Source organism: Ictalurus furcatus, chromosome 15, assembly GCF_023375685.1.
Source record: "Ictalurus furcatus strain D&B chromosome 15, Billie_1.0, whole genome shotgun sequence".
In the NCBI taxonomy this organism is placed as follows: domain Eukaryota; kingdom Metazoa; phylum Chordata; class Actinopteri; order Siluriformes; family Ictaluridae; genus Ictalurus; species Ictalurus furcatus.
Window position 1 is genome coordinate 24,880,182 of NC_071269.1, and position 19,026 is coordinate 24,899,207.

The window sequence follows — 19,026 nt, forward strand, 5'->3', positions numbered from 1 at the left end:
TATATGTAAATGACCATATACAAATGGATTGCTGTTTGCATTCATTGGTTTACTGCTGGAATTTTAACTCGGGGATGAATGCATCAGAGAAAGTGAATTTCCTATCCAATAAAGTCGCAAAACGTATAACACTGGGTATGATACTAGTCATAAATGACTTAATTATTTTCTATTAGAACCCGATTTTCATCCGAGACCATAAGCGTGAATACTAGTGTATTGAAGTGAACGTTTCAAGGCTGCACATGCATTTCAGGTGCTTTTCAGGCTACAGTTGTGGGATGGTACGTCCACGACTGCGTCTTTTAAACCTTTCGGGTCCGTCTTTTATCAGTAAAACTAAAGGATTCTGAGAGTCTATGAGAAAAGCAGGATTAACGTTAAGATGTTTCCTGGATCCACCTGGTGGTGTTCACGTGGTGCTTTGCTTTTTGCTCCAGGACCCCACACACTGCGTAGTTGTCACTTCAACAAGAAAACAACCACATGGTATGAAGAATAACTCAGACACAAATACAATGGATGACGTTTACCGACCGGTACCGAGCAGCAAGTATGTTAGGGGGGAAAAAAAAGCTTAAAAGATGTTTTAGAGCAGCTTGGATCCATCGGTACAGGGGTGAAATAGCTCAAGACAAGGTTCTAACGCATTAGATTCAAATACACTACCAGTTAAAAGGTGTTTCACCCACCCCCTGCTCCAAGAAGTTCTGAAATGGTCATTTTCTAATCATTTTAGAAGACTTATTAAGACATTAATACTATGAAATAACACGTATGGAAACATGTACCGACCAAGAAGTGTGTAAAAACAAATCAATAACTAGTTGATACTTTAATTATTAACCGTAATCCTGATATAGTTTTGCATACTCGCGGCATGAGGAGCTTCGTTGGCTCTGGAGGCTTTTCTTAACCTTCCCAAATAAACTCTCTCAAATTCTATATGTTTGGGGAAACAACTTAATTTGAAGTAAAACCGACTCAGCATTTTCTTTTTTTTGTTTGTTTGTTTGGGGAAATAAATTTATCCACGGGTGATAACTTCAAGCCGATTCTTTAAAACTTTTGACTGGTAGTGTATATAGTTTAACATACTGAGCTGTAGTCTGTAAACGTTCTGAATTGTTCATTTGTGCTTGAATGTAAATCACCGACTGTTCGGACACATTTTTTATATCTGCGGTCGCGTCCGATTACATAAGCCTCGCTTTTGATCAGCAGGTGCCAGCTCATCACATCACATCACATCAGTAGCTTCACTCACTTATTCTGATGGTCAATTATGTAGTCAGTAATAGGAGTTGGGCAATATGATGATATAAGATCAGTACAATTACCACGATCATGATAAACTGTTCTGAGAATTCTTATATTATCTCTCGATCATCATGTATTGTTTAATAACAGTGACAGACTTTGATTAGAAGCAGCTTAAACTGCTCAGGGCTATAAGCAGAGTTTACTGTTTATTGTTTATCATAAAGTGTATTGTTGACTTTGCCTGTCTGGCATGTGAAGTGTAGCACCGTGACTCTGGGAGAAATACACTATACAGACAAAAGTTTGCGGACACCTGACCGTTACACCCGTATTTGCTTATTGAACGTCACAGTCCAGATTTATTCCCAATGCATTGGCTGTTACAATCTTCTAGGAAGGCTTTCCACCAGATTTAGGGGCGTGGCTGTGTGTTCATTCAGCTACAAGAGTGTTAGTGAGGTTGAGGTCAGGCGCTGATGATGTTTGAGGAAGCTCCGGGTCATCCCAAAGGTGTTCAGTAGGGTTGAGGTCAGGGCTCTGTGCAGGACACTCGAGTTCTTCCACCTTCTTACAACCTTGGCAAAACATGTCTTCATAGGGCTCACTTGTCCTGCTGGAACAGGTTTGGGTGTCTTCGTTCCATTAATGAGGAATTCTTAATGCTACAACATACAAAAGACATTGTATACAATTGTTTGCGTCCAACTTTGCGGCAACAGTTTGGAGAGGAACTACTTATGGGTGTGATGGTCGGGTATCCACATACTTTTGACCATACATTGTACTGTATATTTCACTCCTAACTTTCCTCCTTTGCAATGTTAATTTATTTTTGCAGATAAAATATCATTGATCTTTTTTTTTTTTATATCGCTGGCAGTTTGTTAGCAAACTTTAATGTCGTGATACGTCTTGTGTATGTAATGTATACACGTATTTTTGTTAGGCCTGTTGGGGTTTTTATTTTCAGGCTTCATGTGTCATTTCCTGTGTCATTTCCTGCAAACAAGGTCATTTCTGAACCCTTTTTTTTTTTTTTTTTTTACCCCTTGCATCATGTATGCATTAAAAAAAAAAAAAAAGTGTTTCTTTGACTCACGTCAAAGACTGCCAGTGGACATCATGTGGTTTTCCCACCACTGCATGACACTCTTCTCTGCGTTTCTGCAATGATTCGGTGCTCCGTTTGTGCCGCGGGATACCTCACAACCTTCAAGATACACCTGAAGGCTCAGCTCTTCTGGGAGAACTTGCTGTACTTCTAGTCATCCTGTTTTGCCATTTGCATCCATCCTGGGAGTGTTCCACATGGTTTTTCATATTGTTCGTGTCATTAGTGTACATACATCACTATGCTGTTCAAAACTTCCTAAAAGGTTTCCAGAATGATAGGGAAACACTGTTGTAGAGCGTTATACAGAATCTTCAAGGTTTCCCCGGAGAGGGACAACCAAAGGCTCTGTATGGGGTCTCAATTGTGAAAGAGTGTACTTTTATGTGGGTGGCACAGTAGAGAGTGTTGACGCCTCGTAGCTCCAGTGTTCTCGGTTCGATCCTGACCTCGGGTAAACATTTTCTATCAGAACCATGCTAGTAGGTGGACAGGCTACTCTACATTGCCACAATGCATGAATGAGTTTATGAGTGTGTGGTGCTCTGTGATGGACTCCTGTACAGGAAGTGTGCATGGTGTATTCTCAGATCACATTCAGTGATACCAGGGATAGGCTCTGGATGCACTGCAACCCTAATCAGGATAAAGTGCGTACTGAAGAACTGTTGTGCATCAAAACTGTATGGGTTCTTTATTGGACTGCTTTGTACCTAGCATGTGTAGCAGTTTTTTGGTTTGGCTCTTACTCCAATCTTTGTATTGAGTTGTGGTTCTCTGTATTTCTAGTTTTTGTGTGTGTGTGTGTGTGTGTGTGTGTGTGTGTGTTTTATTTTTGGCTAGTATCTTGAAACGTCCGGCGCACTTCCGTGTCACTTTGGTTCATGTATCACTGAAATGACTCATCATCATCATCATCTGAACAGATCCCGAAATGGAAAAGATCCAAAACTAAAGATTTGGATTGTTTGTATACAGATGTCATATTTGACCTCTGCATTCTCTTCGTGTCCTTGAAGTGTCGAGTGTTTTGAATCCTGGTGGTGTAAAAGTGTGACCTTTTCAGGTGCACCAGAACCGACTAAAAAGCCAAAGCTAGCAGGACTAGCGTCTACCATCTGTCGATGCAAGTCATCAAAAATTACTGATTTGTTTTGTGGAATGTGTGTGTGTGCAGCCCGGCGGTTCACGTGTATGAACACAACTTTGACCTGGAGTATAGACAGCATAATGGTCAACACGCCAGCGTCTATGCTGGTTGTTCCTAATCTGCACACCCTAATCTAGCAGTGTATGCTCAGAATACAAATTTATAGTGGGAAGAAAAGCAAAGACAGGAAGCTAGAAAAGAGAAATGTAAGATAGCCATTTTGAGTGTCCTTCCGTTAAGGACAAATTGACCGAGTTGTGCAGGAGTGTATAGAGCAATTCAAGAATCGAGACTGTGGAAATGAGGGCAAACAAGATGGGCTGTAATCGCCAAAGCCTTGAGCGTCCAGGTTTGTTTCGCTATTGTTTGTGCAAGTTTGGTGTGTTTAATTTGCTTTACCAAGGGGTTGACGTGGGTGATGTGTGTTCCCTAATTTCTTGCAATAAAAATACGTATAAAATCAGTTAGTGTGTGTGCGCAATAGCCAACTCGTATTGTGCATCCTAGGCTTAAACCCTGGTAGTGAGCACCCCACGTGCACCAAGCATGGTGTCCTAATACTCTATTGTAAGAGGTCTGAAATGCAAACAAGCCCAAAACCCCCAGACCTGCCAACCCCGAAGAGGAATAACGAGTAGTCCTGGAAAGGGGTATAGGGGGAAAGGGTAGGGTATAGAGCTGTAAAAGTAAAATTACAGCAAATGTTCCATATAGTGCTTTTGTGTAAATGCCCCTTGTAGAAACCATGAAACGGTTCCACAGGAGTTGAAATTTCCCGACTTTTCGGCCCCCTTTTCCATCGCTATGGAGAACTATATATATATATATATATATTAGTCTAATGTTAGTAAAATCTGGAGATGCATAGATTTGTTTCGAGTGCGTTATTATGAAAGGAAGCCTTTCTCCATATCTTCCTTTATCAGGAACCGAGGGGACGATTGAGACACGGGAGAAAACATTACCGGGGCGAAGGAGGCGGGGCTTCCAAGGGGTCAGTTAATACTGGGGAGTTTTAAAAAAAATATCCTACTCACCTGTCAATCATTCCAGAATCATATGCCTATTTTCTCACAGCCGATTCATTTATTAATTTATTGCATATTTGAGTAATAACTTGTACCGGTGTACTCTTGTGGAGCTCCTACACACAAAACGCATGAAGGTTGGCAGGCCTGAGACTCTGTTTCTTGTGAAAAACGGTTTGTTTTTATTCATTCATTTATTTACCGTCAGTACTGCCTTCGACAATGCAAGGAATAATTCTTGGATTGGGATCTCATGCTTGTTTTCATAAACGATTTAGAAAATGATTATTAAAACGTCATATAGATAGGGGATAGAGGTCGAATACGGTTCTCTCAGTGCTCCACTAACCGTGCAATCGTAAGTCCTGCGGCATGGGTTTGACATGTTTTAATGTGATCAGGAAGTGAACTGACCGAGTGTGGAGCTTGTAATGTTAACAAGATAACACAAACCAAGCAGATATAAGGAAGGAGTGTGTTTGGATGAAGGGCAGAGCAGTGTTGTTGGTGTTTAGTGTTATTTCACCTAATAATACTGAGAATTAATTGAAAAATAAATAGATTTCTTTTATAATCAGTGGGTCCCGTTTTCACGTTTTTTGGACATCTGATTAAATTCAGCAGCTATTTAAAACCTAAAACCGTGGGTAAGATTAATTCGGTATTAGGGCAGGAAGACGTGCTAAATCAGGGACCAGACGAAGAAACTACTGCACTATAATTATTCCAGTTTGTCCGGTGTGTTGTGATTGATCTTTATTTTTTGTTTTAGGTTTTTGATACTCACCTGGGAACACAAGTTCAATATATTGCTTACTTACCTTTTAGGAATACCTGTTTTTATATTAAAATCTTGAGATTTTGTTTAAGTATTGCTCGTGTGCTGGGCAAACCACCTCGGCGAACTGTGTGTGTTCTGTGCAGATTGACGTGTGTGATTAACATGTGTGCTGTAAATCCCTGAGAGATACATACTGGCTTTGTAAAACTGTGATGAAGCGATTGCTGCGGGTTGCTGCTCCCCCATTGCTTTGTGAACAGGGTCAGGGGTGAGAGAAGCAGCGGGGGTGGATCCCATCTCCTTACTTCCGCCATCCTCGTCCTCGGCTGGCTTCTCCGTCGATTTCTTCTTAAAGAGTTTTCCCAGATTGTGGATCTGAAAACCGTATGCGAACAGCTAGTCATTTACAAGGTCGACTTTGGAAAGAATCCACACGCATAAAGATTATTCAGGAAGAGACGACGATGGAAAACGTAGGAACGTCGGACCGTACGCACGCTTATTAATCTCGACACGACTTACCCGTGTAAAAAGGTGCAGTAAATAACATTTAAACATTTTTTTGAAAAACACCACGTTGTGCCGCTATAGGAAAACGATCGTCATGAAGTTGGTTATTTTCCTGTAACAGCATGCAAAAGTCCATCGATTAAAATGTTTTTATCAGTATATAGTTACGTTTAATGTTGGAGAACATCCATGAAACAAACAAGTCATGGATTTCCTCTCTTAAGGTTAATAAGAAAGAAAAAAAAACCCCTGCAGCTTGTCAATGTGTACAATTCACTTCCTGCATCTTACAGCTTTACCTCGGACACCGGTGACTCCTTCCATTAGAGATAACATAAGTAAACATCTTAGAGTAAACTTCGATTACACGCGTCCGACGTAAAAGCCTACGGACGAGCGGTCGCTATAGAAACGATAACGTAATGCAGTATGTTTTTAAATGGTGCCGATAGGTATAGCAGGTAGAGCAGTGTCAGTGTTGATTTACCTTTAGCGTGGGTTTAGGTGCAGGTTTGTTTTTTATCTCAGGCTGCGCTTTGGGCTCTGAGATACCGTGCATGGCTACAGCAGCATGGCGGATGATGCACTGATGGCCGCAGTAAACCGATTCAGGCAACGCATCGTTACTACAGCCTGGACCGATACACTTAGGGACAGCAGCCTTCTCCTTCACCTTCTCCACCACGTCCTCCTGCTGTTTCGCCACTTCCTCTTCGGCCACATCCTGCTCCCTCACCACGGCTTGCTCTTTGGGCTCCGATGTGGCTTCGATGACCTCCACCTGAGATAACACTCAGAGCTCAGAACCATAGAACAGGGTCAAAAACAACCAGACAGAATGCAAAGAGAATAAAATGCTTATTTTTAAAAAAAAAAAAAAAAAAAACTTAAAAAAGAAAAGGTTTCTAGGCTGAGTTTTGATGATTTGAAAACGCAACAACTCCTTAATAAACAAAATTAATGACTTGGGTACATTATTTAACAATAAGAGGCAAAGAGGGCAGTTAGCTAGTCATTAGGGACAAATTCATACATTTAAAATGTATATATCTCTGTAAAGCTGCTTGGAGACCATGTCCATTGGTACAAGCGCTATACGAATAAAACGGAATTGAACTGAAGTTAGCTTGCTGTTAATTAATTAATTTTTAAACCAATTTTCAACCCAAAAAAACCCCACGAGGGTAACGCTATAAAGAACAAAAGATGAGAGATCATGAAGGACTGTCGTTTTCATCTAGACCTGGTTTATTCATTTCAGCAAAACAAAGCCATGTTACCGATTGGAAGATCTTGATTCTCCTCTTTGTGCTGCGAGTGCTCGACTTCCTTATCTTCCCTTTAATACCCTCGTCCTCGCTGGGTCTTTCTTCTCCGGCCGAGGAGGTGAACAGGCTCTCGGACGAGGAGCTCAGAGCCGCTTTAGAGAGCGCAGGCTGCAGCTTCACGAAGTCGATGGGACTTTGGCACGGAGAGCAGGACGGACAGATGTAATCCTCTCCGTTCTTCTCCAGGAGCCGACCACGGGCCTGGCTGATGCCTACACAGTCACCGTGGAACCATTCGTTACATCGGTCACAACAGATCATGAACCTGTGGTGGAAGGTTCACATTTTAAGGTGTGTTTCAGTGGGTCAGAAACGATAAATAATCAATACCGACCGGTCACGAATACCGACCGGTATTGGATAATGATCCGCAGACCTCACTACCGTGGTGACTCCGTTAGAACAAACTAACTATCCTAGTGTGCTCTATTAGATTAGATTTACCATCGTCAGTAATGCAGATGAAATAAATATTGGTGTAAGTCTGGACAATGAGGAGGTGGTTTGTCTTCTCACTAGCTTAAGACATAGAAAATCATCCGAGTTTGAGCTGATTGTGTGATTTGACTCTAACACAGCCAACAAAGGTCAACTGGAACTATCAGTTATTGGCAAAAATCCACAACAACAGTTTGTTCCCCGGTTGCGGGAGCGGCTGAGAAGGGTCCGCTGTCGATATAGGGTACAAGAGCGGCCTCTGGAGGCTAAATAAAAACTAACACTGACTAATTTTGTTGTGATATTTGAAGTGTTTTTGATTCGTTTTGGACATCTCTATCTTTATTTGTTATTTGAAGTGTTACTTTTTGGTTCAGTTTGGATGCATGTCTTTTATCCATCCATCCATCTTCTATACCGCTTTATCCTTTTCAGGGTCATGGGGATGGACGCATGTCTTTTATTTTCCTTAATATTTATTAACAGTTATAAATACACTACCGGTCAAAAGTTTGTGGACACTCGACTGAAATGTTTCTCATGATCTTAAAAACCTTTTGATCTGAAGGTGCGTGATTAAACGTGTGAAATCGGTGTTGCAGATGAAAATATAATCGTGCCGACGTCTTCGTTCCTTTCATTAGAAAACTAACGTTTTATTTACAAAAATATATAAGTTTCTAAACCGACGACTCGGAGAGAAATATTCCGAAAAGCAGCCGATAAGAGTCCGGCGTCGGTGGGAACTCCTTTAATCCTGTCTAAAAAGCATCTCGGGGAAATTCCTCAAGAAATCGCTCGAGAAAACGCCAAGAATACATTTCCGGAAATTCTAGGCGAAAAGGGAGTCTACTTTGAAGATGCTAAAATACTAAATTATTTTGGATTTTTTTTTTTAATCACAAAATCATTCCCATAGTTCCATTTGTGTTACTCCAGAGTTTTAATGACTTAATTTTATTCTAAAATGTGGAAAATAAAAATAAATATAAAGAATGAGTGTCTAAACTTTTGACCAGTAGTACAAGTATAAATAAATAAATAAATAAATAAATAAATAAATAGCATTTATATATTATTTTCATTTTAAAAAGTACAAGACATTTTCATGGTACAGTCAGTGCTGTTTATTTTCATAATAAAGTTCAGCAACATTTTACTTTGAGTGTTACGTTTTCATTCGGTATCAATTTTTATATATCGGTTGATCGGCAGCCCAACTTAGTTATCGATAAAATTCGGTCAACCTCTATCCACCACCATTACAAACGAGATCATGAACGCCCCAAAAACACACACCGTACAACATTGCAACATTGAACTATTGGCAATAAACTATTTTCTATTGCCCTAAACCTTTATATTCTCACATTTTTCACTGGGCTTTGCCCTGCAGGTTTGTTTTTCCTCACTTGGCTGCCAACCTGCAACACGATATACGATCCAAGATACATTGGCTTTCTTGGCAAAAAAAAACACACCAAAAAACCCAGTGTTGAGTTTTCATCACATGTGAATTGTAACCGTGCTCCTCCACGTTATGTAAATGTTATATTACGAACCGATCAAATGAACAGAACTACTCAGCAGCCCGTTCACAATAACTGTTGAATATTTTTTGGTTTGCTTTTCAAGGAAATTGCTTTCTTTAATTTTTCGGCTGGTGCTCCTGACCTTTTAAATTTGGGAGCACCGGTGCTACCAAGTAAAAAAAGATCATTTCGATCCCTGTTAGATGAAAAACAATAATATTCTCCATCACGTTGGTTCCAACTTTCTCTAATAGCAGTTGACAGATCAGCTTCGCAGGATGGAGTCTGTCCAGGTCATGGACCAATTTTTCTAAATTTCCACAATAAATGTTTGTTTATTTATTTATTTATTTGCTGTTTGTTGGCCAGGTCATTGAGTTGATCTGACAACAAGTTCCAGCATCGTCTCCTTGGTCAATAAGTCTACAATTTTTTTACTCTACTTGATCTGGAACAAAATATACCATTAATTACAATAATTTAATTAGTTTTAGGTATGTTTCACAAAGCCAGAATGTTCAGCTATTAAAACAAAGACGATTTCGGGTCATATCTGTGCTTTGTTCATTTGCTATGTGTGGCGAGTCCATCATTTTTGCCAGAGGTCGTACGAGCGGTGGATTTCTAGGTGATGCTCAGTAAATAGCAACCATACCAAATTATGTGATGGTGGCGTACCTTAAGATGTTTTGGACCCTGTGCTCATGTGCAAGACCGGTCTCGGGTTATTTAGCACAGAATTCAGGAGAACGTAGACAAAGAAGCATCTCCTACACGTGTTTATATAACCTTTATCCTCCTGGACTGGAATGGTTGAACGAAAAATGGTTTTCAGACCATCAGCACTTCAAATCTAAGTGCACGACCTCACAAACAGAACAGTCAAATCCCTGTCCATTTACCAATCAAATGAAGTCTGCAATGCGATCCAGCTCATCAAAACACAAATTTATCCTGACCTCAAATGCGGTAGGTCATATTTCTGAGCTACAACGATCAGTAACGATAATAACGGCAAAATTATAGTAATCCATCCATCTTCAACCGCTTACTCCTTTTTCAGGGTCACGGGGGAACCTGGAGCCTATCCCAGGGAGCACCGAGCACAATCCATCGCAGGGCACAAACACACACACTCACACACCCATTCATACGCTACGGACACTTTTAGACACGCCTACCATGCATGTCTTTCAGCCTTCCTTTGGAGTGGGGGGAGGAAACCGGAGTACCCGGAGGAATCCCCCGCAGCACGGGGAGAACATGCAAACTCCGCACACACAGAGCCGCGGGAATCGAACCCCGACCCTGGCGGTGTGAGGCGAACGTGCTAAGCCACTAAGCCACTAAACAATGAATTTATAACCTGATCTGTACTTACATTTAAAAATTCCATGTTGTGCTAATATCTTACTATATGAAGCAAGTATTACATCCCTTTGAGGCTGACTACATAAGCCTAGACTTTATCCTCTCTTGATGCGCAATAAATCATCCGGTTTGAATCCTCTACGAAAAGCAGAATCTCCTTGACCAACACTTCGAGTAGAAGCTGTGCCGTTTAACATTTGAGATAGCTTAGCTTCTTCGTGAAGTGTTTAGATGTGTTATGCTAGCATTAGCTTTATAGAAACTGTGTGAATTATTAAATTTACTTTTTTTTTTTTTTTTTTTTAAAGTTTATGGATTTTTATAACTTTAAAAAAAAAATGTATAATTGAAGGGGGGTAGTCCGTAAATTATTGCCGTAAACTGTTTTCTTACTTTAAATGTGAAAAAATGTAAATATACTATTAGAGAAGCCGAGTGTTTTGTTTTTTTGTCTTGTTTTTTTTGCTGTGTAGGTCAGTTTCAGTTCATGAACACACATACTGTACCACGGTTCCATTATCACATTTTGTTGCCATATGGCAACAATTACATTTTACCATTTAACAGAATACTCAAAAGTATATAAACGTGTTTAAATGACAAAAAATTTATTTTTAACATCTCAGATTGTGTTTACTTGTTTTTTTTTCCTTTAAGTAGTGTTGCCTAAATATTGAAAAAGTAATCACATTTTGAGAACACCTCCGATGATATCCTTCACCATGCCATGTGACTGCAGGAAAAAAAAATCATTTTTTTGTTATATCAAAGTTAACGCCCCCTTTTTCCAGTTATAGAGGAAAATAATAGTTTTGCATTATCGCCTATCAGAACATTGGAGATAAATTAAGTGTTGCCATATGGCAAAACCAGGAGTAAAGGGTTAATAGACATCCAGGCCACGTCTTCTGTTTGTTGTTGGGTTTTTTTTTTTGCGTACGTCGACGTGAATTTAAAAACAGAGAGACTAAACGCTCCACTGTAATTTACTGCTAAAATCATATTTATTTAGTTCGTTAAGTTTTTAAAATTAGCTTTAAAACCACTCAATAATAATTTCTGATATTTGTTGATGCACATGCATTAAACGTTACCGAAATGACTAAGCTACTTCGCATTAAAGTGCACCTATTATGGTGTTGAAACGTGCCTAAATTTGTTTTAAAGCATCTCATACAATAGATTTATTTGCATCCGAGGTCGAAAAATACTTTAACGTGCTCATAATTTAAACTGCCGCGTTACCTTTTTCGGCCATGTCACAAACGACTCGTTAAATGATCCGTTCTAAAGGATTTGTTCTAAACTCCTCTTTTCAGAGAGCATACTCTGCTCTGATTGGTCAGATGTCCCAGTCTGTCGTGATTGGCCTACTGCTGTCAGCGAGCAGCCGATGAAGACCGGAGGCGGGGTTTTTTGTTACAGACCTACGTAGGTTAGTACAGGAGGTAAAGTCTGGAATCACTAACGAGTCATTTCAGCTGTTCAGAATCAGTTCCTTCGTCTGGGAGTCGGTAACTCCGCTCGTCGTGCGCTGCGATTTTTTAAACTTTGCAGACGTTTTACATTCACAAACAGCGACATAACACGCTACATGAAAGGTCATATTTGAAAAACCATAATAGGTGCACTATTAAACCACGCGTCTCGGCGCTCGCAGAAATTAAGTGCTCTCGCATGTGAAAGTTTCTCTAGAAGTTCATGTTGCAGCTTCAGGCTCGCGACTGCTTGTGTATTTGATGCTGTATTTCCTCTTCTTGATACCGTTTTGATCGTTAATTGTGAAAGACATCCAGATCTTATTCGTCTGTTTGTTAGCACGACGACATACACTAAGATTACGGTCCAATGACCGACCAATACCAGCAATCAGTTTTGTTTTATTTTTATAGTACTCATCACCACATGATGTTTCTCCTGAAAACATTACTCCTGAACTCCACTCATCCTGGAACTGGGATTTACCAGTTCCAACCCCTGGTCAGGGGTATGAAATTATACCGACACAATTACGACAAGAAAGTGGCATGAATTGACACAGATCGATATGTCAGGAAAAAGACTCGATTTGGAAAAGCATGAAATTAAGGACTTGAACAGAAACGTTGCCTCTATGAGATACTTGCCTATTATTGTGCTTCTGTTGACAAATACAGTAGACAGCGTTAGGGTCGCTGTATTCTTCATCACCGTCTGAAGACTCATCGGCGTCATTTTGCTCTTCCTGTTCCTCCTCTTCCTCAAGCCGAACAGCCGATTCCCAGCTTTCGTTTATCACCAATGAGCCGGTGGCCAATCGATCAAAGAGTGAAGAGACATTTTCCTCCGATTGTAGAAGACCACGTGACTCTTCATAATCGCCTTCGTTTACAGTCTCGGTGTTCAAATCCGTAGTCCCTGCACTTCCTTCGCTGTTCTCCTCCGATTTTTGTCGCTTCCTGGCTCGTTCTTGAAGCTCTCGGAGCGTGAGCTCGTCGCTGTCGTCGGCTTGTTCCGATGCCTCTATGTCCGACACGGTCTTCAGCTGACGGGACGCGGATATTAATTCGTCCAAATCAGACTCCGGTTCTGGGTTTGCCTGGACGGCTCTCCCGTCTCCTCGTGCTCTTTTTGGGGCGTTAGACGTAGTTTCAGTAGGCTGCTTGCCCCGCCCTCGTCCTCTCCCTCTTCCCCTGGAATGGCGTGCGCTCCGACGTGGCGCCAACGTCACGAGGTCCAAGTTTCCGATTTCTTCAATAAACTCCCGCCTGGCTATAGTGCTCCTGCGGAAGCCCCAGGTTTTGGTAGTCTCTCTGGCGGAAGGATCATCCATCTGCTGCTCGTCCATATCTACTGCATAGATCAAAAGTGTAATAAGGATAAGTTCACAAGATTCCATACAGTAAAAAAGAGGCGTGTATCTGGATCAGTCCTGGTAAAGGGGGCGTGGTATATAGGTCAGTCGCGGTAAATAAAAAAAAGGGCGTGGTCTAGCATTCCACAAAACCTCAATCTTTCACACTAAATCTAACACAATGCCAAACCACAGTGTATAACATTATATTTCGTGTAAATAAACACATAACAGCTCTGTAGTGAATAAACCGAGCTAAGAAAACAAAACCAAACATAACTTATAAGCTGCGCCTGTCGTCTAATGTTTACGCTCGTTTTCCACAGCAGTTAGCTAACAGCTAGCCGCTTCATTTCGCGCATATAATTTCACAATTACGCGTTTGTGAAGTATTCTATTATTATCTATAACGTCACCGTGTTCTCGCGCCCTGCACGTGAACGCAGCAATGCTACGAAGCTAATATTTACCCGGTTCTAATAAGGATTACCATTTGCGAGCTGCTAGTCCAGGTGTCGAAACCGCAGGAAAACGGCATCTGCAGGCGTCCCAGCTTTATTTTTTATTTTATTTTTTTGATGTGCAGGACGTCGTACTGACAAAAACCGAGGCCCTTTTTTCTCTTGAGGAATTTACACCGACATTTTAAACTCACGCGAACGGTATTGCTGAACTTCCGCGCAAGCGCGCGCACTAGAGAACTCGCAGCGCAGCCATTTTGTCCGTCATAGAAGGGGCGTGGCATCCGAGGTTTTACAATAGTCCTCCAGTAACCCCTGGTCAAATCCCGCCTCCTACCCCACGACGCAATAGGATTGGCTAGTAGATTTTGAAGCTGAAGCCTGCTGATTGGCCGAATACAGAAGTCATTCAGATCACCATAGCAACCTCTGTGTATAAAACGAGAGGCATCACCGTGCGAGTTTATTTAAATATAGCTTAATTCATCAAAAGCGATCTACATTTTAAACATTATCAACTAAATACATGTCTTTGAATTTTTTTGTGCCTTTACTATGATTTATTGATTCTCTGTTTATGAGGGAAAGGTCTATATATTAGGTATATAAGGTCTATAAGTTAGGACTATATATTAAAGTTGCAATAGCCAATATTTTTCATTTCTTACTACTGTAAATAATGTGGGAAATTATTTTGAAGTGATTTTTTTTTAAAACCTCAGAAAAAGTGTCTCAGAACAAGTGTATTATGTAGCCTAAATACAACCCCAATTCCAGAAAAGTTGGGACGCCGTGTAAAATGTAAATAAAAACAAAATGCAATGATTTGCAAATCTCGTAAACCCCTATGTTATTCACAATAGAACATAGAAAACATATCAAATGTTCAAACTGAGGAAATGTAGCGTTTTAAGAAGAAAAAAAATAAGGAAATTTTGAATTTGATGGCCGCAACATGTCTCAAAAAAGTTGGGACAGGGGCAACAAAAGGCTGTAAAAGTGGGGCATGGTGGGGGCGTGTCTACAAAATGACTGACAAGAGGCCAATCCAAATACAAACAAACATTATAGACCGGAAGGCAGGTTTACAATAAGATTTAGACATAGACATAGAAGAACAAGCAAAAAAAGCAACGATATAAATATTTAAACTATTAGGAAATGAGCCGGAGTACTGAAGAAATAAATGTCTTTTAAGTTGTGTTTTGAAAGTCAAGATGGAGGTAACATTTCAGAGATTCTGGGGGAGTGAATTGATGGAGAAATGAAGCAGAAATGTCCACGCTGGAATGGCAGGATGAAGGAACTAAGGGGGGGCAAGGCTAAAGAGGACTTTAAAGGTCAGAAGAAGGACTTTGTACTGAATCCTAGAAGCTACAAGTAGTCTATGTAATATGGGTGTAATGTGAGTGGACCTAGAGGACCGGGCTCGTTAACCCCTTTATCATAGAGGGAAAATTGTAAACATACATTTTGTTGGATCAAGAGCTTGAGTTCACAGTCATCGATAGTATACTCATGGTTTGCCAAGGTCTGAAGAAGGCGGAAGAACTCGAGTGTCCTGCACAGATCCCTGACCTCAACCCCACTGAACACCTTTGGGATGAACTGAAACTGGAGCCTCCTCACATCAACATCAGCAACTGACCTCAACCTCACTAACGCTCTCGTAGCTGAATGAACACAAATCCCCACAGCCACGCCCCAAAATCTAGTGGAAAGCCTTCCCAGAAGAGTGGAGGAGCTTATTATAACAGCAAAGAGGGAATAAATCTGGAATGACATGTTCAACACACACATATGTGTGATGGTCGGGGTGCACAAACTTTTGGCCATACAGTGTATGACGCTCTATGTTACATATCCTGTGTAGTGAGCATATAAGGTGAATCAGAAGCTATTTATCCTAACTGTGTGAATTATTATTCCTGTGTAAAGACGGTTCAAGATGGTACGTGTTTAGATGATGTTTTACCTAAAATAAATAAATAAAAGTTTGATTATTTAAAAATCTAAATATCTGACAGTAAGCATCTAATAACTGAAAATGTGTCTGAAGGAATAACGTTTATGAGAAGAAAGTTAGAAATTATGACGCATCACTAATGTTGTATTAATGAACTGTACAAACAACATCGGAGGGGTTGCCAGATTCAACGCAAACCAGTCCCAGTTGTAACTTGTTCATATTTAAACTAAACCCCAAACTTATTTTGCTATCCCAATGATTCACACACACAGGGGATGATTTGCGTTGAATTGGACTCAATCTGGCAACCCCTCCGCTGTTGTTTGTACAGTTCATTAATACAGCATTACTGATGCGTAATTATTTCTAGCTTTTATATATATATATATATATATATATATATATATATAATATACCGTGTTTATGAATAAGGAAGCCTTTGAAATGCCTCAAACACAAATAACAAATTGTTATAAACAGCAGTTTTATTGTGTAACTGTACAAAGCAACATTCTTCATCACTGCAAGTCTTTTATTTCTTTTTTTTTTTTTTTTACAAAAGAGTAACGTGACTGTGAGGAACGTGAGGTACTAAGAGACACCCGAGTAGCACAGTTGTCCATGGTTTCGGTGTATAGACCCAAACCGGTGTGTTTTTTGGTGTGACGCGTTTCTGAACGGGGGGGGGGGGGGGGGTTGGGTACTGTTTCAGTGAAGAGATTACCTTAAGTGTGATAGATTGACCGAGAAAGTTTCCATTTAGCAAAAGGGGTTGGTAATAATACAGCTCGAGTTGTTAAATGTTCAGACCCCACCCCTTTGCTCATTTTCTACTGGCCCAGGTCTGAGTTCAATGAAAACTTCTACATAGATCTGATGCAAAACAAAAATGAGGAGATGTGTAGGAAAATTAACCAGTACCGGGAGCAAAGGCTTTTCTTAAACCCCCTAGCGTGACCGCCGCTTTAGCCTTCATCCTCATGGATAGCAGCTTTATTGCGATAAGGGTGCACCTTTCAGTGGAAATGTTGTGGAAATAATAAACACCGCAGTCCGTGACGTTCATTCGCCACGCTCGTCGTCGTCTGCGCCTTTTTCCGCTCGTCTCTTCCTCCTAGCTTTCTTCTTCTTTCCTCTTTTCGACCGCTCTTCGTCGGAATCGGACGTCTCGGTCTCGGAGCGAGACGTCCGACATTCCAATCCTCGTTCCTCCTTGACGTCCTCGGCGCTTTTTCTCGCTCGCTTTCTGCTCCGCTTCGCCGTTCTGGAGGGGTCGTCTTCCGCCGCGGCGCCGTCGGTGCAGTGATGTTTCCGCAGGTGGTTCTTCAGGCTGACGTTGTGATTGAAACACTTCCCGCACCGCTCGCACATGAACGGCCTCTCGCCCGTGTGCAGACGCATGTGCGACTTGAGGTGTCCGGCCTGCGTGAAGGAACGTTCGCAGACGCTGCACGTGTACGGTTTCTCTCCCGAGTGTATCCGGACGTGTCTGTCGTAGCTGGCGAGATCGCCGAATCTCCGGTTGCACTTGTCGCAGACGTGTTTCTTTTCGCCTCGGTGGCTCCGGAGGTGTTGGTTGCGAGCTACGAAGTCTTGGAACTTCTCCGGGCAGTCGGGGCAGATGTACGGCAGCGGCTCTTCGCTGTGAGTCGTCTCGTGCTTCAGCTTGGACTCTTTCGTGTCGAACGGCGTCATGCAGTATTTACAGAAATGCGTGTAGTCCCCGTGAAGTCGACGGTAGTGCACCTTTTGGCCGGTTTCTGTAAAAAAGCGCTTGCGACACAAGTGACACGCGAACGGCTTGATCTTGTACTCGCACACGTGTTCTCGTGGCTTTTTGTTAGGGTTCGTCGGCATCCTGATGGTTTTATTGCAATCCTCGCACACTCTGTTTTCGGGAGGGATTTCTTTCGCGCCGTGTTCCTTCATGGCGTGCTTGTGAAAACTCGTTATGTCGCCGAAATGAACGGAGAAGTCTTTAAAAGTGCTGTTTTCGTCCCCGGCGCCGCACTCCGCGCAACCGTAGATCCTTTTGTGCCTTCGAATCGTACAGATCATCTTGGCGACGTCTGTACAGTCCGTACACCAAATAATGGGTTTAACGGTGTTCTGAAACGGTTTCAGCACCATGAGCTTTCTCACGTTATCCACGTCGGACGATTCCTCGCCTAAATCCTCCGACGGATCGAACGAGCTCGAATCCTCGTCGGCTTCCGAGTTCTCTTCCGAATCCTCTTCGTCGTCGTCGTCGTCGTCGTCGTCTCTCGGTAACTCGGCACGTCTCGCTCGTCCGGTCTCGTCGATCAGCAGCGTTTCCTGCTCGGTCTGAAAGGCGAGAGCCTCGAGGTGAGTCGGTTCGTCCGTCTCGTTCTTAACGGTTACGACTTCGTCGCGATTCCCGACGAGTCCGTCGTCTCCCGGGGCATCCTCGTGCGTCTCCATGAGGAGGCTCGGCTGCTCCTCCTTCATCACCTCATCGCAGTCTTCCGGTTCCTCTTTCACTATAACACTCGAAATGGCCTCGGCGTCCGTCTCGTCTTGCACGGCAGCGTTTTTACACTCGACCGTACTGCATCCCGAGTGCAGAGTCACGGATACTGAAGAGTCATCAGACGCCTGAGTGGACACGTCTTCGTACGGTGCGATTAAAGGCGCGGCAGCCACCTGGTGGCGAAGAGAATATAAAATAAATATATCTGTAGAGTCGGGCAGATTTCAAAGCTATTCCATTAATAAATATATACAGACAGGTGACAAATTAAAGGAAAACCCGCAGTTTTATCGTATCCCTTCATATACGACCGCTCATTAGACAAGTACAGAGATATCACAAAGAAATGTAAAGAAGGAAGCAGATAGCTTGCTTTCTCAATCTGCCAACAAATCTACTACAAAACCGAGCAGGCATCACCGAATTTTCTCATGCTCTGAGATGCACACCATCTCTTTGGGCTTCTCGGCTTGTCTAGAGGTCCACAGTCTGTAGTTGGAGCAGGACAGACACTCTTGTCCGAGAGACAGACTCCCTCCTTTGCCTATTCCTCGGACGCGGCACTCGCTGGAGCACTCCAAACAGCGGAACATCAGGAGCACCAACACCTCCTTGCTCAAGATCGCGTAACTGTTCCTAGAATATATAAAGACATAACATACGCTGGGATTAAAACTTGACCTGGATCTAAAAAAATAAATAAATAAATCGCTTTGTAGCTGAAATACATGGCAACCATGTACTGTTGAATTCCGGACTC

General features: G+C 41.9%; 2 protein-coding genes across 16 annotated transcripts in view; both read right to left on the reverse strand.

Moving 5' to 3' along the window:
* Window positions 1-14,090, reverse strand: part of si:ch73-181d5.4 (death-inducer obliterator 1) — a 30,803-nt gene extending 16,713 nt beyond the window's left edge. For 2 of the 5 annotated variants that reach the window (XM_053642748.1, XM_053642753.1), the window contains exons 1-5: window positions 13,836-14,090; window positions 12,639-13,344; window positions 7,124-7,436; window positions 6,331-6,624; window positions 5,528-5,708 (exon numbers count right to left, since the gene is read on the reverse strand). In XM_053642748.1, coding sequence (XP_053498723.1) covers window positions 5,528-5,708; window positions 6,331-6,624; window positions 7,124-7,436; window positions 12,639-13,339 — 1,489 coding nt within the window. In that variant the 5' untranslated portion in view covers window positions 13,340-13,344; window positions 13,836-14,090. Of the gene's footprint in view, window positions 1-5,527; window positions 5,709-6,330; window positions 6,625-7,123; window positions 7,437-12,638; window positions 13,345-13,815 lie in introns of all 5 variants that reach the window. The other 3 variants (XM_053642752.1, XM_053642751.1, XM_053642750.1) reach the window with 3 other exon arrangements.
* Window positions 14,091-16,250: 2,160 nt separating this feature from the next.
* Window positions 16,251-19,026, reverse strand: part of LOC128618988 (zinc finger protein 135-like) — a 14,859-nt gene continuing 12,083 nt past the window's right edge. For all 11 annotated transcript variants that reach the window (XM_053642755.1, XM_053642754.1, XM_053642757.1 and 8 more), the window contains 2 exons: window positions 18,716-18,902; window positions 16,251-18,439 (listed from right to left, as the gene is read on the reverse strand). In XM_053642755.1, coding sequence (XP_053498730.1) covers window positions 16,838-18,439; window positions 18,716-18,902 — 1,789 coding nt within the window. In that variant the 3' untranslated portion in view covers window positions 16,251-16,837. The remainder of the gene's footprint in view (window positions 18,440-18,715; window positions 18,903-19,026) is intronic.